This window comes from Hippoglossus hippoglossus, chromosome 5 (assembly GCF_009819705.1).
Source record: "Hippoglossus hippoglossus isolate fHipHip1 chromosome 5, fHipHip1.pri, whole genome shotgun sequence".
Taxonomy (NCBI): Eukaryota; Metazoa; Chordata; class Actinopteri; order Pleuronectiformes; family Pleuronectidae; genus Hippoglossus; species Hippoglossus hippoglossus.
Window position 1 is genome coordinate 1,963,222 of NC_047155.1, and position 26,285 is coordinate 1,989,506.

The 26,285-nt window shown below is 43.2% G+C and overlaps 1 protein-coding gene across 1 annotated transcript in view; it reads left to right on the forward strand.

Annotated features, from left to right (window-relative positions):
- Nucleotides 1-3,768: 3,768 nt before the first annotated feature.
- Nucleotides 3,769-26,285, forward strand: part of chd6 (chromodomain helicase DNA binding protein 6) — a 64,657-nt gene continuing 42,140 nt past the window's right edge. The window contains 2 exon segments of the mRNA XM_034584753.1: nucleotides 3,769-4,537; nucleotides 17,432-17,481. Of these exon segments, the coding sequence (XP_034440644.1) occupies nucleotides 17,452-17,481 (30 nt within the window). The 5' untranslated portion in view covers nucleotides 3,769-4,537; nucleotides 17,432-17,451.

Consider the following 26,285-nt stretch of genomic DNA (forward strand, 5'->3'; position numbering starts at 1 on the left):
ATTCAAGAAGAAAAAGAAAAGATAATTTGATTCTCTTATTTTTCTCATTATCAGAACATAATCTTTTGTTATCCAAACATTCAGGGGAAATTAAGTTGTGGATTATAAAGTTAATCATAATACTCCTGGTTAAACATGGCCGATAGTAACTTACCTGGACACGATGTTCGTTAATAAAGTTTCATGATTAGTTTCCTCTTGTAACTTCACCCATGAAAGAAAGAAAAGTTGATGAGAAGATTTGAGAAGAATTTCAAATGAAATAATATTTTAGCTATTGACGTTCATGGGTTTTTTACATCTGCCAAACTTTTCTTTTTCAGAAACAAAAAAGTAAATTCAATTCCATTAAATGATGTTTTAATAAAAATGAATATCATTGAAAACATACTGTAACAAAAAGGTTCAGTTGGAAGAAGATGCTTTTTAGACACTGAGTAAAACTAGAAATCATTCAAATCAGTTGTAAAATACTTGTGATCTTATTGTTTTGAGTTTAAACTCTGCGTTGAATTAACGAGTCACAGATCGAACACACACCGAACAAATCGTCTGCTGAACACATTTACTTTTTTCATCACCAGCTTCCTCTGCACTTACACGCAACTACACAAATTCAGACAAAATGAAATCCATCACCACGAAATCCGGATGAGGCGGCAGAATGTGTGTTGCTCAACAGCACGGAAATAAAAGAAAGAAGATGATTGTAAGTTAGTGAACCGGTTTTTAATTTTCTTTGCAATAATTGTGTCTATTTCTTTGTCGAATCTCAGTCTGTTGTGTGCTGTTGAAGTATGAGTGGTGCCTTGGATTGTCTGTTATTGAGGTGAAGTACGTAGGTCTTGGTTACTATAAGCAAACTGATTTTGCATTTGCAGAAAACGTAACACACACACACACACGTTAACACAAATTTCATGGCTGTTTTTAATCGAGATTATTATAAAATGTGAGAAAAGCCACAGAGATTCTATTCGTGGGTACTTTCAAACCTGAGATCCTGTTTTTTTCTGATATAGTGATATTAGATTCCCATTAATAATTAAAAACTCCACAGTCTCTTCTTCCATATCAGTGCTCTATAACCCGATAAGGCACAACAGGTTCTTTCACGTAATGACGGCCGCCTTTTGGTTTGAAAGGTCACACATTTGATTCCTGTTGCTGCAGTTTGTCTCACAAACATGGCGTCAGGTTTCACATCATGTTTCACACGGAGCTCTTCACTCTGAATATGACTCATCAGCTTTATGTCTCAAATGTAAACGTGTAGACTTGAAGCTAATAACCACTGGTTCATGTGGATGGTGGGGTCACAGGGTCACAGGGTCACTGGGTCACAGGGTCACAGGGTCACAGGGTCACAAGGTCACTGAACACTGTACAGCATAAGGATTAAACACATTTAATCGACAGCCAGTAATAGTGAAATATCTTCTCCACATTATTATTAGTTTTTTCATGTCATGCTGTTTAACCACATTTGTGTTAAGCAAAAGTCCTGCTACTTTAATTAGATTTTCTACCTTAATTCTCCATTTAAACAACATTGAAAAGTCCATGTCTGTGTCTTTCATACCAGTTTAAATTCTTCCTGTAGGTGTGACACTGGCTCCTGATGTACGTACCAGCTTGCATTGTGCGTAAGGTGAGGTTCGCAAACATCACACCCACTTTGCAACAGCTCAGAGTTTCAAGGAATCACAGCAGGAGACAAGTTCTTCAGAGCTAAGACGTCAAAATTCAGAGCGAGGCTGCGTTCGACCGGATTTCAATGGACAGTAATGGTCTGAATTATTTCCAATTCATGCTTCTTCATACTTCTACTAAAACAGACAGTTTTACATTTCTTTGACAGCAGTTGTTTGAAGCCAAGTTATCTAAGTTGTCTTCACCAACCTTTGATTAGAGGGTGTTAACTTTTTCACCTATATATGTTGACTCTACACACTCCACTGCATTCGAGTTTTAAAATACTCTGCTGTCCACACTGCGCGTTTTAGTTTGAAAACTCCGGGGTTGCGTTTTAGACTGGACGACGTGCATCTGGAAAAGATGACAGTCACCCGTATTCCCTTCCTGATTGGTTCTTATCAGTCACATGCCTTGGCGTTCATTGTGAATGAATTCCGCCTCATTGTCGCTCCAAGAAAAGAAATCCCTGCTCCTACTTTTCACCACCGCTGTTCCTCGTTTGTAGTATTTTCTGTAAACACGCGACCAACTGCAGAGTCGACAATCTGCTTCCTGTTTGCACCTGCACACACATGCCAAGTGTGCGTGAAAGGTCACGTGATGCACGTTTCCAGGTGTGTTAGGATGCACAGGTATTATTTCTGATGCTGAGCTAAAACACTTGTGTGGATGGAAACGAAAACATGTTAGTGTGGAAGCTGCCTACGTGAGCACTGGCCCTGCAAGGTCCAATATGGTTTGAAACACTAGGTGGCGCTATAAACCATGTTCAACACATAAGTGGAGAATTTTCTTTTATGCCTTTCATAATAAAAGTGTTTCATTAAAGAACAGTCATACAATTTAGTTCAAGGTTTGAAGTTTTATTGGTCAGATGCGAGTTAACACAGGGTCAACAGTACAATGAAAAGTGTTGGACAAGAAGAAACTGCTCAGCTCAGCAGTGCGATAGTTAAATTAAAATACAAGCGATGTAGAAAGAGCTTCCTGTACACAAGTCAGATAGAATACAAAACAAACTATATACAGTCAAAAGGTGCAAATGAAGTAACAACTTTAACTGTATGGAGTGTGTGTGTGTAGTTATTGCACCGTGTGTGTATCCGTTGTTTCACATTTCCCAAATAAAGTGCAAACAGGCAGGAAACCAGATGTGCAGAGGGCTGCTGGTCATGAGTTGACTGCAAAGTTTGATTTGACTGTATGAAATCAAATCAAATATACTTTATTGTCCTGTAGGTAAATTTGTCTTGGGCCAAAGTGCTACAGCAGCTGCAGAACATTGTACAACAAACAACAACAACAACAGTACACAAGGTCATATCACGTAAAAGACCTCGAATACTAATGCAGAATAAAGGTTAGCTGAATATTGCACCTGTCCTAAAAACACTTAAAATGATAAAACACTGAAAGGATATAACAAGATGAACGAGAGTAGTTTAATAGTTTAAACTCAGGACAGTGACAGGAGGGTTGAAGACTTGAGGTGAAGTCAGGAGAGGAGGAGAGTTTCATCCTCTCAGCTCCACACACAAACAAAACCAACCACGTGCAAACATGAATGTCTTCTATAATATCTATATTTTAAAAGCAGCATTGAAGTGTGTCACTAAAGAACGGTCATCTTCTTTAGTTTGAGTTCAGCAGTAGCAGGTGAAAGACTTGAGGTGAAGTTAGGAGGCGAGTTTCATCCTCTCGGCTCCAAACACAAACAAAACCAAGTCGTGCAAACAAACGGAACATCCGGGAGACGCAACCTGATCCTGCAAAGGACGTGGAATGTCTCCTGTCTTTTTTCTGTCCTTCACACCCGGTAATGATGGAGGAGTAGAAAGCGACATGATTGGTGGATGCAGGCAGCGGAGGAGAAGTGTAAACCCCCTGGTTGTGTGTGTGCATCCCCTCTTCGTGTTGTTCTCCTTCCTTCAATGACAGGAGCCGGAGCAGGAGCAGGAGGAACCGGAGCAGGAGGAACCGGAGCAGGAGCAGGAGGAACCGGAGCAGGACTCAGCCGAGCCGGGCAGCTTCCCCCGAGGATCCCCCTGCAAGTCTGCGGTAAGGACAACAACAACAGCTCCTAGAATAAACAACACGCGTGCATGAGCGTGCATGAGTCTCACATCCATGCGAGCACACCAGGAGAGTGTGTGGGGGGCGGGGGGGTCTTTAAAAAACACACACAATAACACAATACACAATGGTGTTGCCCGGGGCTGCCGCGGTAGCTCTCAGACTAACCCGGGAGAGGCAGCCGGAGACCCGCTCGCCTCCTTTGCGTGACAGCTGCGGGGCCAATGGCAGCGTGCACGGGGCCAGCTGCGCCCGGCTGCAGCCAATGGAAAAACGCGGAGCAGCTCCCGGATCCGGAGGGTGAGGTTAGGCTGCGGGAGCCACACCGCCGATGAGAAACTTCCAGCGGAGCCGAGGAGAGCTGCTGCCGCTGCGGCCGCTGCAGTGGCCATTTTAGGTAAGAAGTTTGTGGAGGAGGCTCGTGCTTTGCGGAGGTTGTCCAGCCGCGGGACAGCTGCAGGACCCCGGCATCCACAGTGAATGAACCCCGCGGATCTGCCTCCTTTATGTGGATTGAACTCCTCTTCCTCCTCCTCCTCCTCCCTCCCTCCTCCTCCTTCCCTCACCTCCTCATCCCTCTCTCCTCTCTCTCCCCTCCCTCCCCTGCCTGCTAATTTTTTATGCATTTTTCTAAACTGTCATGGCGATTTTGTGTCCTTGGAAATAAAAGAAGAAGAAGCGCCAGTGGGGGGGGTTTTCTCTTGGTTTTCCGGGCGGAGGAGATGGAGACGTCTCGCCGGTGAGAGCGAGCGAGTGTCCGGAGCAGGTGAGCGGTCCGCCGTGGAGGCTTTTGCCCGAGAAGGAGTTCTTTTCAGCCGCGGTCCACACGTGCAAAGGAGCCGCGGCGCCTCTCGTGTATTTACACCAGCGATGCGGGGACATGACAGAGCTAGCGGAGGAGGCTAGCTGTGTAGCCGCGGCTGCTAACGCGAAACGGGACACGGTGTCTCCGTCTCTCCGTCGGGCTGTGTGCGTTCGTCACGCGTCGCCGTTTAGCTCGGAACTTCTCTTTACCCGGGCTAAACTTGTGGCAGTCCTGTGGCTAAGCTAGCTGCGCGCTAGCCCCCTGCGTCTGCTAGCCAAAAACCCCACAGACGTGTAAGCTAGGTCGTTAGCTTGATAGCCCCCCCTCTCCCCACCACCCCACTCCACTCCTCCCCTGGAAACGTTAGTAGCTGTGGCAGCCAGGTGTGTGTCTGTCTCTCTGCCGGGTGAGTGTGTGTCTGTGCGGGGATGTGGTGCACCGTGAGGCCGGGGCGTGTTGTCCGGGCACCCGGTGACTTCCAGCGGGCCAGGTGTAGCAACCCCTGGGCATCAGACAAAGGCTGCAGGAAGCTAACCCCCATCCCAGAGCTCCGGCTGCATGCTAATCCCACCGAAGACGTCAATTCACATCCAGATCAAATCAACATGAGCATTTTTTTCCACATCAGTCGATATTGATTTTTATTATCGCGATTTTTTTTTTTTTTTGGGGTCTACCTAAGTTTCAATGCAAGTGTGTCACATTTCAAAAACAAGCCCATTCAAAGTGAATCCCACAAAAGGGAAATTGTAAAAGCAACTTAAAGGTTCAGTGTGTACGATTTGAGGTGAAACGGATCCATTGGCAGAAGTTGATGATACTTCTGTTCTCTAGAATGAGCCCTTTTATATTTAACTACTTTATATTTAAATACTTTATATTTACATCAGGAGCGGGTCCTCTCTACGGAGGCAGCCATGTTTTTTTACAGTAGCCCATACTGGACAAACTAAACCTTTTGAGTTTCTATGACAACTGAAGCTACCACAGGTTCGCTCTCCTGTTTGGAAGGGGGGTGTTCAGCTGCAACACAACACTTCACCACTAGATGTCACTACATTCTACACACTGAACCTTTAAGACAATAGAGCCCAACAGCGTGGTTCTACAAGTAAAAGTCCCGTTCATTTTCTGACTTGAGATTTTGATCATCAGTCGTAATATTCGAACCACCAGGAACCGTTTGCCGCAAGCCAAGGGGCCGCGAAACAAAGTCATGGTCTCCTGTAGAAGCCACAAGTCCGTTTGATATCAACTGTGTTTTGGGTCAAACATGTCAGGAATGTGGATGCTGTTGATTTCCTCTCATCTGGTCCTGGTGCTTTGGTTTGTGATGAGCTGAGAGGTTGCAGGTTCAATTCTCAACACTACCAGGGTGGTTTCTGGGTGACAGCAGTTCCAGCGCCAGGCGGCTCTGTGGCCCAGTGGTCAAACAGTTCCCCGTGACAAAGCCCCTCGCCCCTTGTTGTGTAGTTTCCATGCTCACCTTGTGTTGGTGTGTCTTACCCCCCCCCTCAGCCAGTAGACGAGCAGTCGAGACCATTTGAAGAGTCGCATCTGAATCTGTCTGTCTTCTTGTTCAACCACCGTGTTACACGTTTTACTGCCTGCTTGCAGAACTGCTGCTGCACTTTGACTCCATCATCAAAAGAAGTTGCACGGGTGAGGAGGGGAGGTGAGGGGACGGCGGCTTTCCCCCCCCCCCCCCCCCCCCCCTCAGTTGTTGAGACAGCTGACTGCTGAAGCAGGAGTTGAGCCGCTTGTGTCTGGTGTAGCACGCTAACTTCGTTCTACGTTATTACATTCATTAAAAAATAAGTAAAAGAATAATCTGCGGCGCAGCTCTGATGTCAGATAAATACACGATGGCAGATGTGTTCAGCTGCTGTTTGTAGAGAAAACAATGAGATCAGATACTGAGTTAAACACCAGAGCTGGCACACGTGATGTTTCTTTAACAACACACCTTCACACAGTTTGTCTCATTTCCTTATAACTTTGTTTTTGTTCTCAATATTAGGTCATTTTTGTCCATATTTGACAATAGCTCAGATAACTGTCTGTGCATTTCTACAAAAATCATTGTGAGCTTTCGTAGGGGACATAGTTTTTATGTTTTTATGAATAGTTTAGAAATGCGTAGTAATGCACCTATAAGCCCATAACTAAAATGTCACAAATGAGTTAACTTATGAATTATTAATTAATCCTACACTTCTACAAACACATCTAATAGTCCCCAGTCTCTCATTGATTTTGACTTGTGCACTCATGTGTTTATAAGACACCAAAAGGCTCTGTTGTATTTTACGTGAATAGAAAATGAACTCAGCCTTTTGTCCCGAGTTAGGCAAATGGAATCGGTTGCAAAAAAAAGTTCCCTCCCTGAAACACAACCCAAGTCTTTTCGTAATTATCAAGTCAGAAGAAATTAACAGAGGACATTTTACTAATAACATTTGTCCCTTATGTCCTTGCAGACAGGACAGTAGAAGAAGAAATAAACCTCACTATCCGTCTCACCCATTTTACACAACAAATAAAGTCTGTCCTCTGGGTGAGACGAGATCTGAAAGGTGAATCTCACTGGTAGTTGATGTATTGCTGTTTTTAAAAACACTAAAGCAGATGTCACAATAATTTGCGTCTCTTTCAACACCTGTTATGTGAAGTGTACTTCCATCTACAGTCTGAATATTACTTTTTAAAATTTAAAGCATTTTGTTTATTTTAATAATGAGGATAATAATAATCAAGAAAATGAGCTTCGGTATGTTTATCAGTACAAAACATGCTAATTTGTCACAAACTAAATGGATCTGTTCATCTTTATTTAACTTATCACTCGGCTCAAAGATCACAATCCTCTCTTCATAGGACACAGCTCTAGTTCAACACATCTGCAAACTACACTCTGTGATAAACACGATTGAATTAGATTCTACAGGTGTACATTTTACTGCTTCAGTAACAAAGTGGTGACAGAGGTTGTGTGAAAATCGATGTATTTAGGGGATCAAGACACATTGTGAATGATGAAATCCATGGACTACATGGTTATTACCACTTCGCTGCTTTAGGCTATAGAAAACTACTAGAGTCTGCTTTTTTTTTTTACGTCTAATCTGAAGCGTAAACTTTTTCATCTTCCAACTTAACCTTTTAGTTACAGGTTTTTTTAAAACATGATCTTCCTGCACAGTGATTAGTCAATTATTCTTAAAGCAGAGTTGTATGTTTTTAATGTGTAAGAGAAGAAAAAGAAGCTTAAATTGTGTCTCAGTTCCATAAAACAGGAATTAATCCATCTCCAACTTTAGAACTGACGGTTACACTTACCATATTGAGCATATTTCCTTCATTTCCTGTTCATTACATTGAGGGAGAGAGTTTTTATACCAACACCACGCTAAAACAATTTTCTTTGGTTCGTGTCATGACGATGACTACTTGAGTCGTCACTTCTCCAGAGGACCCGTACTGCCTACTCAAAATCAGCTTAATATAGTCTGTAGTCGGGCGATGTGATGGCCGAACGGTGAGGACGCACACCACATGGGGGCATACTTCTTGAGCAGCAGGCCCCCGGTTAGATTCCTGGCTGTTCGGACCATTTACTGCATGTCTCTCACCCCATTTCCTGTCTCTCCTTCACTGTATAGATCAAAATGAAGGTATAAGGCCAAAGCCATGTAGTTTAAAATACATCAGGTACTTTGTTGTCACATCTTGATTCATGTATTTTAATATCAAAAGGAAACACCTTTCAGCAGACCCATAATGTGTTTAGTTGATTTTAGACTGGAACGATGTGAGGCAGTCGTACACAAACTCATTTTGTCGCTCCAGATCTTTACAAATGCAAGTCGAGCCTGTATTGATGTTTTAGTGTTGAATCAAAGTGTTGTGTTAAACCAACCAGAAAATTGAACAGTTGCCCTAGTTTGTCTAAAACCTCTTTAATCATTTGCTTTGAGTGATATGTACTTATCAAACAAAGCTTAACTCAATGGTAATTGTTTGACACCTTTAATAAACATGTTGAACGGGTGTGTGGATGTTGTAAAAGTTACAAAGATATTTCAAATCATGAAACAAAAAGTTTGTTGCGTTTTGCTCTCTCACTCGTCGGCACCATCCTGTCGTTGCACGGTCAGGAAATAAACGGTTCATAATATGAAGCGACAAACATGTATGTTTGTGAGGACGCAAATCGATCAGCTGCTCCAGAGTAAAATGTTTGGAAAATGTCAGAGTGAGTCCATGTGAGAAAACAGCAGAACAATGAGAGCGAGTGGACGTGTTGAAGAAGAAGTGACGAACGTGAAACTGGAAGAACACAAATATCTCAGGGTTAAAAAGAGACGCAGACAAAGACGTCGAAACAAGATTTGCAGAGCTTTTGCTGATGAGGCCCGACGCTGCTGTGGATGTGCTGGGAACAAAAACACTGAGCTTTCCCCAGCAGAATTACTACGTCATGTCCTGCTTCCTGCTCCAGATACTTTCCTGCTGTGAACACAACTGACCCGGTCAATCTCCCGATGTGAAGGACAAACTCCAGAAAATGTCAGCACCCAATTTTCCCGCACATTTTCCAGAAATCATTTCTGAAAACTGCTTAAGTGGAATCTGTTCTCGGTAAAGTCTGCATACGTCACCCTGATGCAAACGTTAAACACATGTGGACGTTGGATTTTGCCTGAAGGAAATTTAAAACATGGAAAACATGAGAAGATCGTTGGGTGTGTGGGGATACATTTTTAATCTTCTTTAAGGTTGATTCCAAAAATATATTCAGACAGTTAAACTGTTTTTAAATCATATTGTTTTTGTGTCTGACTCTGTTGATCGGGCAAAAGAAGCAATTTGGGGACGTCACCCTGGGAAATACTTTCAAAAAGAATTTGTGAGTGATGAATCAACTATGAAATAAACAAATACACAAACAGACTTATCGAGAATACAAATATTCAGGAGTTGACCCCTTAAAGGGAACATTAGCAGGGAAGAAGCTTGGACATCCTCATGAAATGCTAATTATAGACCATGGCCTATTTATGCTGGTGCAGTATACAGACGTTTTAAAATATAAATATTATCTGAGCAGGGTTCATAGCTGCAACTGTTTCTCCTTAATTGTAGTGTCTTAGATTTCAGCGTGGCGATGGAGATCAGTGAGCGGCGAAAAGCTTTACCCTTTAGTCTTAATGTCGTAGTGTCAATGCTACAGTAGTGTAGCAGCGGACGAGGTCAATGAGAAGATGAAAACTGTGTCACAAGGAGACGCCGCAGAGGTCGAGATTCGGAGGTGATTTGGTGATTCATCCGATTCATTTGAGGGAGCGGAGTCTCACTCTGTGTTGTAACCTGGGCCCGGCTGCCTCTGACGCCGCTGTCCGCTCCTTTGTTTGTTCCCTCGCGGGAGCTTTGTGCAGCTGAAGCGGGGACGGAGCGAGGAGGAGCTGTGTTCCATTTTAAAGACGCACTCGCCTCCTTTGTGCACGCTAACACACACACACACACACACATTTGGAAAAACGGGGTTGAATTTGGTTTGATTTAGCGCAGCCGGCCGCTCCTCTTCGTCCCTCAGCAACAGTTCGGCTCTTCTGCTCTTTTGTGCAAGTGTTTGAGTGAAGGGAATAAGTTCATTGGAACGAGAACAGCTCTGTCTACTGAGACGGGAACGATTTAGGTCCGCGTCTGTCGTATCACCCACTTTTTCACATTTTAAATTCACTGGTAATATTGTAACTGCAAAAAGGATATATATCAATATTTAAAATCCTTATTGGAGTGCTGCTCGGGCCACAATGCTCTGTCCGAATCCAACCGAGCCGGAGACAATAAGCCGACACAACCCGAACCAAACCAACAGGGAACGGACGGGGGGGGTAAAACCTCCTGGGTGGAGGTAACTCATTGTTTGGATCAGATCGTGATAAGTCTCAGTACAAAGTTGAGACATTGTTGCTTGTGCATATTTGTGACTGGTGAGATTTTTCAAGCCAACATAGAACTGAAAACCTGTTTCACATCTGGCCCCTCCTTGTACACATTAGTTTAGTGTGAGTGTGTGTGTGTGTGTGTGTGTTTGTGGGGTTCCTGTGTGTGTGAGTCTGCAGGAAGCGTCAGACAGTTGTGTCCTTTCTGAAATGGGCTTGCTCTTGCATCACTATATTCATGGCTGACAGGTGCGTCTGGATAAATCCACCTGGCACAAAACTTTGAGACGGATTCCACACGATTTAATTCATGTGCTCTGTCTTTTCAAGAGGAAGTGTCACGAAGAACAGGAAGTCCACATCTTCTTTACCTTGCCGTTTCCCCTTTCTTACACTTCTCTGTTGTACGTAAATTACTTCAAGGCCACAGGAGTATTGTAGTAAGTCTGCTGTCGGGGCACAAGGGCTCTCGCTCTCTCTTACTTGCATTTTTTGGTAATGATGTTTGTTTTGTTGGATCAGGTGTTGTAAGACTGTGATATCCGTTTATTTTACCTTTTTCGGAAGATGAAAAACTTGGGTGATTTGATGGGATGCATGTAGGAGCATGTGGAGTGGAAAGAGGAGGTGATGTGGGTTTCACTCACCTCTTCTGTCTTTTTAAAGGTCATTGGCTTTTTACATAGTGACCGCAAAGATGAGGTCCAGATGTGGCGACGCACAGCGAAATGAGTCTGTACAGATAACTGTGTTTAATCCTCTGTCAAATTTTTATCTTCTACAATTGAAAAGGATCCAAATTATCAAGGATAATGAAGCATTTTATAAAGAAGCTCTGCTGTCGCCGGCAGAGGTTGAAATTCAGGATTTCCTGCGTTGGAGTATTTGTGTTTTACAGATTTCATGTCCAAATAATTGTATGTTTAAATTTTTTACTGAACACTGCATATAAGATGACATTTAACAACAAATCCACAGCATAATATCTTGATTATTTCAAGAGAATTTCATTGCTTGCCACTTGTGGGTACTCGCACAACTGCGGCTGAAACTTTTCAGTCTAGCTGCATAGACAATGGAGCAACACACAGTTTGAAATCTCTTACTTGATTAAGAAAAGGGTAAAAAAAATGTTTGCTTCATCTTGAAATTGCGAAGGGGCAAATTAGAAAAAGGCCGGCCTCCATATTCTATAATTAATAGGAAACACTGGACACATAATTTAATGCAGCGGTTCGTTTGCCAACAAAGCGTAACTGACGACAGCCTCTCTGTGCCCAATTGTCCCCCATGAAATCAATGCTGTTTGCATCATATTTGCATATTTATATTTTAATATACTGTTTTCACTTTTATTGTGACCACAAAACCACAGTGTATACTTTTGTAGAATTCAAATGGGGTTTGTCAAGGGCACATGCTGAACCAGACCGGGTGTTCTGTCTTGATCCCCTTATATTTCACACATGTGATTTTTATAAAGCCCTAAAACTTCTCATCTGTTCAGTCTAATGGAAAAAAACAAGTCCTGTGTAATATGATATGTCAAATACGAAGCCTCATATCATTTTAATGAGAGTTAACGGGTTTAACAGAATCCCGGACGGAGCAGTGACCTCAAATAAAAAGTACTAATGGGCTCATTTGACCCGGCTCCAGTCCGACTCTGTACTATAGATTATTGTGTGCAGCTCGTTCCATTTACTGCGACAACGGGAATTTTTCACACCTGAAAATGACTTGAGCCACATGTGGAGGAGACAACAAGGCTCGGAGAACAGCCTGTTCACCCAGCTGAAGCAGTTTATTCACTGAATATTAACCTGCGTGAGGTTTCCATATTTATTATCTCTTCTAAAATAAAATACTTTGTTGTCAGTCAGGATGAGCAGCAGAAAGAAAACTAATATAGCAGATTATTTGTTTTTATAGTTGCCTTTTGTATCCCATGGATAATATAAAACAGATTTTTGACTGGACGTCACTTTATTTCTAAATAATTTCTTTCAGGCTATTCATTGCTTGCTTGATTGACAAACTGCAAAGTCATTTAGTGTCTCCATGGCAACAGGAGATGAGGTTACGCCGGTGAGATGCTGCATTGTCGTGTTTTCACTCTGGTTCACTCTCCTGCCGTGTTCACCGTCTCGCTCCACGTCCTCTCCGTGGCACGTCCCCCGCACGTGACGCATCGCGCAGGCCCCGCCTCCCAGGGTGCAGCTCGGAGCATGGTTGTTGTCGGGGGGGGCCTCATTGCGTCCCACATAGCCCACAGCACTTAACTGATCAGACTTACCATCTTGTTTCTGTCAGCGCACTGTCTGCGGTGTTTCTCCCAGGGATCAGTTGCCAGTCCAGCTGCTGATCAGGGTCGACTCTGTGTCTGTGTTGGTTTTTATAACCGGTCACGCCAGCACCAACTTGTTTTTGCAATTCCAGATAAAATGCTGATGCGACAGGTGAGAACTGTCAACTCACTTCCTGCGTGTCTGAGATTTTTGTCTCCAGCAGAATGAACCCAGATCCAGATGTTTGGAGCTTTTATGAATTGGCTCCAAACTCAGCCTCGTTCAGGATGTCCCAGCTGGCAGTGAGCTGTTGGAGTGTACTTTGTAAAACTCTTTGTGTTCTTGTGGTAGAAATACAGAGGCTGGGTTTATATACACGTTTCTGCTAATTGGACAACACCTCTGGCCAATCAGAGCAAACTGGGCTTTATTAGGAGGTGGGCCTTAAAGAGACGGGAGGTTTAACCAAGTGTTTGAGACAGAGGCTGAATAGAGGAGCTGCAGCAATGGACAGTTTGAGGAAAGTGAGCATGTAAACATTTTTAAAGTAATAACACTTATTAAAATGATCCACCTGAATATGAACAGTTTGTCTGTTTGACAGATTAGATGCAGATGAAGCTGAGATTCATCATACAAGTGTTGACTGTTCTGCATGACAGGGTGTGGGAAGGAAGGAAATTTGTACACAGATATTCTCTCTCTCTTCTCTAGCTGCAGCTAAATGTCTTCATTGACAGACTCCAGTGTTTGGTGTAAGGATTACGTGTCACCCTGTGTAAAGATGGCAGTTATGAGTCTGGTCTCAACTTCTGTGCAGATGCTGCAGCTCTCCTGGGTGGTGGGAGTGAGATGGGTGGTGGGAGTGAGAGACGGGTGGTTGGAGTGAGACAGGTGGTGGGTGGTGGGAGTGAGAGACGGGTGGTGGGAGTGAGAGGGGTGGTGGGAGTGAGAGACGGGTGGTGGGAGTGAGAGGGGTGGTGGGTGGTGGGAGTGAGACAGGTGGTGGGTGGTGGGAGCGAGAGACGGGTGGTGGGAGTGAGACAGGTGGTGGGTGGTGGGAGCGAGAGACGGGTGGTGGGAGCGAGACGGGTGGTGGGAGCGAGAGACGGGTGGTGGGAGTGGTGGGTGGTGGGAGCGAGAGACGGGTGGTGGGAGTGAGACAGGTGGTGGGTGGTGGGAGCGAGAGACGGGTGGTGGGAGCGAGACGGGTGGTGGGAGCGAGAGACGGGTGGTGGGAGTGAGACAGGTGGTGGGTGGTGGGAGCGAGAGACGGGTGGTGGGAGCGAGAGACGGGTGGTGGGAGCGAGAGACGGGTGGTGGGAGCGAGAGACGGGTGGTGGGAGCGCCCGGCTGTGCCTGCTGCTGCAGAGTAGCGTACCACAGATGCCATTTTATCATCCACATGTTAAGCGGTGGAAAAGGGCGATTCTGCTGAACATGTAGAAACCATGAGCAGCACCTGCTCTGTCCATGAAGCTCTGTGAGGCTGGTGTGACCCGCTGAAGACACGATGACCTGTTCTAAATCTGCTTCATCTTCCCAGGGACGTGAAAAGAATGAATGAATGAATGAATGAATGAATGAATGATGGAGGGAAGAATGATAAAAGGAAAAAATGCATACGTGTGTTTTAAGCTCATCCAAACTTACAGAGTAGTTCCTCACATGACTAGTTACCTGGATGAGCAGCAGAAACCTAGTGTAACGAAATACTTCTCTAGATTCAATCCAGTTTGTTAACCTAAGCAGCTGCCCAGTAAATGAAATGTGGAGTTTGCATTAACGGCATATTAAACCATGCAGCTGTCTGCCGTCTGATGGCTGCTGTCTGCTTTTGCCTTTGTGTGCTGCTGTGTTTCTGTTTTTCAAACCTGACTTCGGTGGCTGTTTGGCGATCAGCCTCAGTTTTGGATACAGATGGAAAACGCTGGCAGTGTTTATTCTGCAGAGCCGGAAAACCAGACTCTGATTTAGAGTTGATGGCACAAAGTGAAGCTCAATCTACGATGCTTCTGTTGTTGTTTTGTATCCTCGGGTTTGCCTCTTGTGTGTTGAATTAGTTTTCTCCACAGCAGCCATGACATTTGAGTTTACTTTTGAGATTTGATAAAGATTACAACTAGAAGGAGTCACACAGGCATCACTCACTCTCCCCTTCCCAGGAAAGACGTGTATGAAAAATGGATGTAATCAATTTTTTTGCCCTTGTGAGTCTGTGATAACAAAATCTGTAAAATGCAGTTTCAGACTGAATTATCAAAAGTATTTTGTTGTTTCAGAGAACTGGAGCTTTTCTTGTCGTTTGTGCGGAAATACTTTCATCGTGTGTCGGACTAACTTGGTGGTATTTGCCTTGAGGGGAGAGAAGTGAGTTCTCATGGGAAGTTTCTTGAGTCGCCTTGTGGAACCAGTTGTTGTCCCACTGTCCGACCTGTTTTTAAGTCCCACCATCTATTCCTCAGATGGCGTTCACTACATAAAAAGGCTCAGAGGTGTCAGTGGCGCAGGAATGTTGTAGTAAAACGTTCATTAATATCATATCTTTCATTCACTGCAGTCGACTCGTTCTCAGCAGCTGCAGCTGAAACAGGAATCTGGAGGGTGGATGGGAAACCTGCCACCTTCAGATACAAATAAATAAACCCAGCGCAGGTTGGAACCAGATTCTTTTAAACCCCTCAGGGAGTTAAAACAGGAAAACGTCTGCCATCCCTCATCAACACACGTGTTTCAGTTTGGTTGGAGCTTTTTAAAGACCTATGCTGGTCTCCACGAACCCGAACTTTGTTATATATTTGCTGTTTACTAAAGTTTATCGTGGCTCGGAGGTGTGTTCATGTGGAGGCAGGTGGGTGACTTCACCTGGTCAGTGTTGATTCTGACGGATGTTACACAAATTTTAGTTTTAACTGGACTTTCACTTCACTGTTGCTCAGTTTTAGTTAACTCTGTTTTCAGTATTGTCGAGTGAAGGTTATAGAAATACTTCCTGCATTTCATCTGGTTTTCTTGAGCTGCAGGATCTAATGAGAAAACAAGGAAACTTACATAATCTAATTTAATGTAGTAAATTACAGAAAATTACACCTATTAATGTGTAACTTTATATAGTTCTAGTTCAAATGGAACCATTAGAGATTGACTGCATCAAATTTTGTTCATATTGCAAGATCAATATATTCTTTTGTAATTTGCTCAGTAGGGAAATGTCTCACTTTATACCATTATTTCGATGCAATGTGACAATATCTCTTTATATTATTGTACATTTGAAACATTAACAGTAAGTTCTAAGAAATGGGAAAGTACAGAACGGTGAAAACGTGCAGGCAGAGTCTAGCAGGAGAGAGTTTCAGCTCAGGACAGACAGGCAGCACAAAATCATGAGACAGGACAGGCACTGAATTTAGCAGATTTTTCTACCGCTGCTGTCATGAATAGGTGTGTGTCAGTCTGGTCTGTATTTCTCTCAGTGGTGTGGTGAACCTGCACAGTGAGGTGGTGGTTTGGAGGGTGGTCCTGGTGGTGGGGGTAGACTTTTATTTTTGGCTCTGCTGTAAAAGTCGCCACAGATGTTTGTGTTTCAAGACATTTTCAAATCTGATTCCACACATGATTTGAGGCACAGTTACACAATTCGGCTCCATTTTCTTCTTACTCTTGTGGTCCTCGCATGTAGATGACAGCTGCCATCTTCACCCGTAGCTCTGTTTCAAGCCCCTTGATGGCGGCGGCTGGGATGAGAAGTTCTGTGTGTGTGTGTGTGTGTGTGTGTGTGTGTGTGTGTGTGTGTGTGTGTGTGTGTGTGTGTGTGTGTGTGTGTGTGTGTGTGTGTGTGTGTGTGTGTGTGTGTGTGTGTGTGTGTGTGTGTGTGTGTGTGTGTGTGAATAAAACTGTTTTCAGACATGCACTGGACTCTGGAGGTCCTCTGGACATTCTCCTGAAGGGGCTGTATGGGTCAACGCAAAGCCTCCAGACTCTCTGTGGACATTCTCTGTCTGGTAAAACGTCTGCAGAAAGTGTGGAGGAGCCCCTATAGGAACACAGCAGGAGATCCTCCACAGTACTCACCGTTCGCAAGTGGGTGTGTTGGCGACAGGCACAACTGATTTTAAAAACAAATATCTCAGGATGAAAAGGCGGAGACATGCGCGTAGAAGTTACTGACAAAGATGTCAGGAGAGCTTTTGGTGATAAGAGCTGACGCCGGTGTGCTGTATACAAAACTATCTGATCACAGTCGCTGTCTGCAGCAGCACCCGTCACCTGAACGCTCTGGAGATCCGTGTCGTGAACACGTCTGAGCGGAGAATCTCCTGCTGAGTTCTTCGTGAAAGGCAAACCCCGTACCCACTTCTATGGACATCCATCTTGGATGCTTAATGTGTGTAACCCCCTCTTGATATGGGTGCGGAACTTAAGTTGTTTCAAATTAACGGAAACTTGTGTCTTTTAAGGAGATTGATGCATCTTTCTTTTATAGGAGTTTAGTGCAAATCATAACACAACTTTATGCTGTTGTGTGTTTGTATTGTTGGGCAGCGTGAAAACGTTTCAGTATTTGTTTTGTGTGTATTTTTGGAACTAATGTGAATTCTGTCCTTTTCTTTTAACAGATGCAGTGAAGGGATAGAAGATGAAAATACACAAAAAGGACAAGCAGCAGGTTTGTTCTCTTTCTCATACACACACACGCACACAAAAGTAGGTCATTTATACAAACCTACACCTTTTAATACTATAATGCAGCCTAACCTGGTTATGTTGCCCGTTTTGCTCTGTTCTGTCACTTTCGACTGTGTCCCATTGACAAAGTCGAGGGCTCGTCAAGTCAAGTGGAGGAGAGAGAGTTTTGCACACGTGTGTTGCTGATTGTTCTCTGATGGGAACCAGCTATAGCTCGCCACAGACCAATGTGGTTGTCAAGCCGCCCTCGACTCAGCTTCCACTGCTCTGAGATCAGTTATCGTGTACAGTGTGTAGTGTAGAAGCCGCTGAAAGTGGGAACCACGTGTCATGTATTTGTTTCCATTTGATCTGGTTAGTTTTGGTTTCACATTGTAATTTAGGGAAACAGAATTTAGTCTGACATACGTACGTCCTGTCGTCATCTCCTACGTGGGCGGAGTCTACCTGTACTCGACTCTGATTGGTTTGCAGACGGCGTCCGACGTGGGCGTGTTGTCAGTTAATGCTGTCTCTACTTCCTGTGATTCGTCAGAAAATCCAAATTATCAAAACAGTGTTTTCACTCTGTAAACGAACAGAACCATGGTTCAGTTTGATCCGGACCCAGAACACCTCTTCTGGTCCGACTAAACTTTGGTGCAGTGGTCTAAAGTGAGAAGTTTGAAGGTCTGAGCCAAACAGGGAAGGTGTGAACGTGCTCCTAGTCTTTACTCCACAGTGTTGTCCCTTCCTCACAGAGGGTGAAATCCTCCGTCACGTGTCGTGCAACCTTCATGCTTTTCATGTGGAGTCGTTCGGCTCCAGGTATTTTAGTTATGTTGGTATTCTTTACTGCGCTTGGATGATGCCATGCCGTTTGTAATATTCATGAGTCAAGCTGAGCAGAGTGATGAGTCAGAGTTTGTAAGTGCAAGGTGACACAGCAGTGTCTCGGCTGAGCACGAGGCCTCCACACTGTAGAGACAGGGTGTCAGCGCTGTCACAACAGGAACACACAATCACCTCATTGTTATTATCATTATTCGATTCTGTCAGCCGCTCGATTGGGAGATTTTCTCCCCAAATTTCTCTAAATCAAATACGTTTCAGTAAAAATAACTTATTTATTGTAGATATCTGTTGTTTTTAAAGAAATAATCATGGACACCAACTGTTTTCTGTCAACACAAGTCCAGTGAAACTTGACACAAGCATTAGAATAAAAGTTAGTTATGGGTGTAGATATTAAAGTGTTCCCACAGTCTCGTGTGTCTGGAGCAAACCTCCTGGAGGAGTTATTTTTGTAAAGCTCATTGTCTCTTATTCTCTTACAACAAACGGCACATTTATACAAATCGAACACATGATTTTCTTTTAATCACCGGCCGGCTGCGTGACTTGACAAGACTTTGCAGTTGTGAGTTTCCATCCGGTGCCATCATCACTATCAATTCTTTGATTTATGACGACAGGACATGGGTGCATCTTACAAACTTTAGTGTGGCTCGCAAAACTGCAACATGAAACCAAAACTAAACTTGGTTCCGACCCTGATTTGACTTTCGGACGGGAAAAACCTCCCCATGTCACATTTTCTTTGATGAAACCGCTTTAAAGGTCAATCCACTTAACTACCCCTTTGGTTCAAGTGTTGTAATGTTGTTCTTGATTGCATCTTAATTGGTGTGTTTATCTGACTTGTGTATAATCATTTGTCGAAGCTTTCAAAGGACAAACTCCTTAATCAATAACATAACAAGTAAAGTGAGTTTCTACTTCATCGTGATGCTGCTTGTATTGATCATCTCCTGAGTCACATGAGCTGTATTATCCCGGCGGAGGAAAAGTTTGGTTACAACCACGACAGTGTTGAATCAAAACCTGATGTTTAGAGAAGTTGTTTACAAAGAACGTCTGCGGTAGTAAAATGACTAATAGTGTGATTTGATGGTTTTGCATCAGCTGGTTTACATAGCGGATGTTTTCACTGACTCACTGAGGGTGTGTCTGGCATCTCACCTTCTTTTCAACTGGCCGAGTTATCTGGTTATCAGGGCAACCACATCCTGAAACAACAGTGTTAACATCATCAGGGGAACTGAATGCCTTTCAGGTAATGTTTAGAGAAAGCTGTTGGAAGAGTGACGGCACAGGAAGGAGCGTTTTGTTACTTTACTCTCTTTATATGACAAAAACAAACCAAAACAGTTCTTTCCTCCATTGAACAACCTGCAACCAAAGAAGAACCTTTTTCCAAACGGTGAGGTCAGTTCTAACCGGTGTTCTGTTTGAGGCAGCTGCTGGACTTTTGCTTCTGTCAATGTTTGACACTTTCTGGGCTTTGATTGACACGGTGGACAGACTCGTGCTGGCTGTGCAGCACCACACAGCTCTGAGGGAGAACACTGTACTGGATATTGTCTCAGCAGCACGATACACATCAGATGATCGCAGCTTTTTGTCCACGTTTACTTTATCAGAAATCAAAAGTGTTTGGGAAATGACTTGTGTGTGAAAGCAGAGGATGTTTCAGTTTCTTGCAAAAGAAAATCGATGGTGCATGGTTTTTTATCGTGTGTGTGTGTGTGTGTGTGTGTGTGTGTGTGTGTGTGTGTGTGTGTGGTGTGTGTGTGTGTGTGTGTGTGTGTGTGTGTGTGTGTGTGTGTGTGTGTGTGTGTGTGTGTGTGTGTGTGTGTGTGTGTGTGTGTGTGTCGTTTATTATATATTTATCGGGAAGGTACCCTCCAGGTTATTAACTTTTGGAGTTTAAAGTATCTGATGGGCCCTGCATGGCCCATCAGATACTTTACATATTTTAAATTAAATTACCATTATATACTTTTATTAATGATTCATCTTCATACACTTTAATTTAACTGTCCATGTCCTGTCACCTTAAGTGACTTATTTGAAACATGTTTATTGTCGGTGATGAGATAAAAACACGATGACGATATAAAACAGTAAAAAGCATCACATGCTGTCGGCATGTTTCCATATTAAATAACAAAACATTTCATTGATTATCAAACTTGTTCACATCAAGTTCTGCAGTGGCAGCAGCTACACTATAAAAGTGATGAATGCATATAAAGGAAAACTGCTCTGACGGTGACGGGGAATTTTATTTCCCTACTCAATATTTTTCTCTTGTTAATCCATGAATCAGCACGCGCTGTGTGGAACTGGGTTTTCTGCACTTCAAGGTAAAGCAGAGAAAAAAGTGAATTCTTTTCAGTCTTTGATTTACTCACTTTGATCATCTCTCTGTTCTCACCTGAACAGCTGAAACGTCCGACTGCAGCGCTCCGCTCGCCGCCGCCGCCGCCTCTTCCTCGCCTTTTATTTTAATTTTTGTTCAGGAAGTAGCGTTCCTTTGAGCAGGAGTTCCTTCTCTTTAGTTTTTTTGGTGGACATCCGTTTCTTATGTTAGGTAAACATCTAGCTCATTTTAATTAGATCTACATTAAGCTGAGTGAAGGAGGGATTTGTCTTTTTCAGCTGACTGTATATCATGTCATGTTTCCACTAATCTCTCCTTCATCACAGGCTTCACCACATTAAAAACAAATTGATGCAATGAAAAGCTGGAAGATTAGCTGACGATTAAACATGAACCAATCTCTCCTCGATAACTAAACAGTCACTGCTCCTCACCTCTGCGGAGTTTTCCCTCGAAGCATTTCATAAGATTTATGTCAGAATTCGTCAGTGTGACAGTGAAAAGGAGAAAATCTTCTGCATCTTTACAGCAGGTTTTTCACATTTCTTTACGAGATAGTAAACGAGCAGTAAGAGGTCACAGAGTTTAATCAACATATTGAAAAAAAACACCAGAATGGATTTATAGAAACACAAGCATCATAAACGCAGGGAAATGGTTTCATATTTTTAAAGTACTGCAGTAAATGTGAGTCCTCAGATTAGTGCTGAGATGCTTAGTCGATGGAAAAGAGACTGAACTTTTTTTATGCTTTTATTTATTATTTATTACCATAGAGACAAACAAGAAATGAGGAGAGAAACAAAGGTCCACAGACAGTTGTGAAATGGGGACGATGCAGTAAACACGGTCCCCACCCCCCCCCCCCCACCCCCCCCCCCCCCCCCCCCCCCCCCCCCCCCCCCCCCCCGGCCCACCAGACGGCTGCTGAGTGTCCGAGTCATTTATCAAGTGAAACACCGAGCACTTCCTGGTTCCACCTCCTCACAGGAGAACATTGCTGCTTTTGTCTGTACATGGAGTGTTTGCACTGACAAAAAAAATGACCAGAAAGGAGAAGACATTTTTCATATTTTCATATTTTATTAAACGATGATTTACCAGGGGAGAAGGAGGCTCTGCACGAGAGTCGAGGAGGTTGAAGTTGTAGCACGAGTGTCTGCTACCATCTCTGAAAACAATCACAAGTATAGTGAACTCCAACAGGCCTAGGCTCACAAATACCAAATCTCAGGAAGTCACATTTTCCAGATATACTTTGTCTCTATTGATGACACGAACAACTGTATACAAGTGTGTAGAATAACAGGAAATGCAGGATTGTAGCAATTTATGCTAAAAGCTGTCAACCGACACATTTCTCACCTTGTGCTTCTTCTTCTTCTTCTTCTTCTTCTTCTTCTTCTTGTCCGGCTTTGTGCTGGATCATTCATTTTCTGAACCTCGATGTTCTGATCTCAATAATCCGGGACAAGTAACTGAGCAGCAACCAATCAGAGGCTGCATGCATCGACTTTCATGTATTTTTTAAACCATGCAAAATATGAATCAATTTTCATCAACCAATCAATTACAAATTACACAAATAATATTTAGTGTTTCAAATACGTATTATAAGTACTGCCCATCCCTGGGTAGCGGTGTACAGGGTGTTAGCTTAGCATCGGTGTTAGCCACGTTCACTAATTGTCTTTGCTGTTGTAGCTGTGAAAGGAAGCAGCAGCATCGATGAGACTGCAGTGCTCATGGTCTATACAGAGAGACAGATGTGTGTGTGTCGTGTGTGTGTCTTGTGTGTGTGTGTCTTGTGTGTGATGCTGTTTTATTGATTCATAGGCAGCGTGATTGCAGGCAGCCTCCCTCAGCTGTGTTCGGTCGGCTTTACTGGGCTGGCAGCGCCTGCTCCACTGCAGTACGTCACTAGAGGCTGTGTGTCATTGTGTGTGTGTCTGTCTGTGTGTGTTTTTATACGTGTGTGTCTGAGAGAGGGTGTGTGTCTTGGCACGAAGGAGAGACTGTGCTTGTTTTGTTTTTTTTATGTGCATGTAGTCATCCATGTAAGCACATTTAGCCGTGACGCTTGTGTGTGTCTGTGTGTATATGTGTATATGTGGGTCTGTGTGTGGTTTTTAAGTGGGGCTGTTGTAAGTCATGTATGTAGTCAGTCAAGTAAGCACATTGAGCCATGCAGTGTTGGTGTGGGAGTAAGGGAGAAACTCTTGTGTGTGTGTGCGCATGCCTCTGTAGTTGATCATGTAAGCACATTCAACCATGACGTGTGTGTCTGTGTGCGTGTGTCTGTGTGTGTGTGTCAGTGTGCGTGTGTGTGTGTCTGTGTGTGTGCGCTGCAGTTGCTCTGTTGTTGTGGAGATGGATGGCAGCGGCTCAGGTCATTACCGAGCCCGAGTTAGCTTGGATGCTAATTTTAGCTCATAGTTTACCTGTGTCTGAGTCGTTCTTCTGCACGAGGAGGAAGTGAACATGGAGCGAGGTGAGCTGTGTGCCTCCTTTTCATTCTGAGTTCTTAATCACGGTTCATACATCATCATCATCTTGGTGAGAGAGCTGATTGACATGTAAACAAAGGTGATCAGCACCGAGGTTCAGACCAGACGAGTGTTTCATTCGCTCCTTGTCTCAGACCCAGTGTGTCTGTTTCTTTTTAAAGGTGTAGAGGTCACTGCACTTCCTGCCAAATATAGATTTTTTTCCTTCATATAAAGTAACTTGAGAGAGTAGCTCCTGTTCAGCGTAATTCCTAATAGTCTGTTTATATTATAACCCACTCTCGTATGAAGAGTACGTCGCATCACATTATTATTTCAAGAATTGTATCTCTGAGTTTTCGCTCTGTTTTATCACAATGGTTAAATGATTATCTGTCCACGCAGCATCTTCAATCACGAATGAGTTAACAGCGTCTATGTTTGCCGATATGAAAGCTTTTATTTTATAAAATAAACAAGGCAGAAAAGATGTGCATTTGTTCTTCTATTAATTAAATGTGTATATATTTGGTTGTAATAGTGTTTTAGTTATTTATAAAAAAAGTTTTGGTTAATCTGTAAAATATCAAGCCTTAATTACATTTCTTTGGTTTGATAATGACGTCTTTGGAGTCATTGCCAATTTACATATATTTGCCAATAAAATGTTCGCTCCCTAACACTGGTAATTAAATCCATACTGGTCGATTAATGATCATGAAAAAAGGAAAACTAAATATTTAAGATAATAAAATACTACAAGAGATGGGATTTATAAAAGTGAATAAAACCAGAATTAAAAAGTATTGTATTAAAAGGCAGTAAATGGAATAAAAGGATATACAGTAAGTAGTAAAACAGACAAATAGAATAAATAAAAAAGCAGAGTGGAAAGGCAAGGTCTTGAGTTTGCTTTTAAAAATATCAACATCCTCTGCTGCCCTCAGGTCTGTTCCAGAGACGTTGACCGTGATAATATAAAGACGCCTTATCTCTGGTTTTTATGGCTTTTAAGTTGAAATTAAAAGCTCACTACCAGAAGACCTGCTAAATGAAATGAGTGATCGTCAATGGTCCGGATCAGTTGTGACAACTAAGCATGATTTAATCCTAAGATACCAGAGTTTGTTTAGGAGCATGTAGACTCTTCAGGCTTGAGACTAAACCTCATTACTTCCTGGTTCTGAATATTTCTGTTTTACAGAGAATCGAACGAACCCGAACCCCTCTCTGTAACCTGTGAAACTCGGATGTTGAAAATTCACTGGAATCATTTTATGTGATTTTTAACGCGAGGCCCAGGTTTTGTAACTGAATGAAAGTGACGGTGGAAGCACTGAAGTTATTGATGAAGAAACTCTTTGTGACGTAGATCTATCACGTCATCGCCGACATCTGGACTCTTCAATCAGATTTGAGAGATCGTGTCAACCCGACTGTGTTTCTGTTTCTACTTTCATTACATTTGTCGAAAGGTTTGTGTTTTCACTCCTGTCCATTTGTGTATTTGTTGGTTTGTTCTCAGCAGAATTATGCAAACACTGCTTAACTAATTTCCATGAAACTTGGTGGGCGGATTGGACAAGAACCAGAACTTGTACGTCATGTCCCGCCTCCTGCTGCTCTCTCCAGGCTCCACCCCTTGCCTGAATGTTTCCCACAGCTTCCTGCTGTTGTGAACGTATTTCATGTCTGAACACGTCTTTGGAGAACTGATATTCATCAGTGTGAGTAATTTGGTGCGGCTTGATTGAATTTAAGGGTTTTAAGCTCTACTGATTTGTTATTATTGACAGTTTCTAATTACAAAGAATGTGTTTTTTTAATTTATTTGATCAGGTTAACGAGTGAGAAGTTTGGCTTCTCCTCCTCCAAAGTAAAACAAACTCAGGTACTCGGAGATTGTAGCATAGTGCGATACACTGCATGGTGAAATAGGGTGAAAACAGAGGATGAAAACACAGAATGCTGTAACTCCAATCAGAGACGGTGCAACAAAGAAGCCTCGGATTGAAGCCATGTTTTTGTGAAAAAGAGAAATTCATACGCGGAACGGCCGCGTTTAAAACTGGGAGGTGACATCTGCTGGATGGTCACAAGACAAATGTCATCGATCTGCAGGGAATTTGGGTCAATTACTGCAGCAAGGAAGCAGATATGGATATGGAAATTTAAGTATTACAATCTTCTTGGATTCGAGAATCGATGAAATAAAAAGTACATGTCGTGCACCTTCCCCCTCTAACTCGACAGCCAGAATAGTTTGTAGGCGTGCAGATGTTAGTCATGTGATACGGCCTCTGCTTCAGCTCGCTCTTTGTGTCAGGTGAAGTCGGTGGCATCATGCAAATGTGGCCTACTTGGCGTGCAGTGATTCTGTTGCGTTGCTCATTCTGGTGCGATTGGCCTAGTTAACTTCCTTGTCCTTCACCATGCCATTCTTCTCGTGCATTTAAAGTGAAAAGACTGTCGACGGTGAGAATGGGCTTTGTTGAAACGGCTCTAACATATGCGCGGTTGAACAGCGCAGCCCTTGACCTCTGACCCCGTGCTTCAGACGTGTAGTTCCACCCCATTTACATCATGCACCTCAGTTATACGTTGGTACCTAGAATAAAATTGAGCAAGGTGAGAATGTAAATCCACTGGTCTGGTGGAAAGCTGAATAAATGATAAGTCGTCCGTGGTGCTGTGTTCCGCCCTGTAGGGAGAACGGTGCTCAGTAAGCCCGGGTAGGTCCTCTCTGCCTCGGCAGGATCCAGCCTGATGTTTTCAGGGTGTCTGATCTCCAGTGGTCACGTGTCCACATCCAGATTAAAGTCTATTTAAAGTCGTCATCAAAAGAGTCTTTTAGGGGAGAAGCTCTGTTACTGATCTAAACTTATTTTTGTTCTTTGGTCTTGTTTTTTAATCCGTTAAATAGTACGTTCTGTATTTGTCCATTTGTGTCAAATACAACCCAACAGTATTTTTAAGTCTTCAACTAAAAAAACTCTGCTTCAGGCTCTTTAACTAGAAGTGTATGCAAAGGTAAGACGTCCTTGAGCGAGACATTGAGTCTTTGTCAGCTTCAGGGACGCTCTGACCCTGACC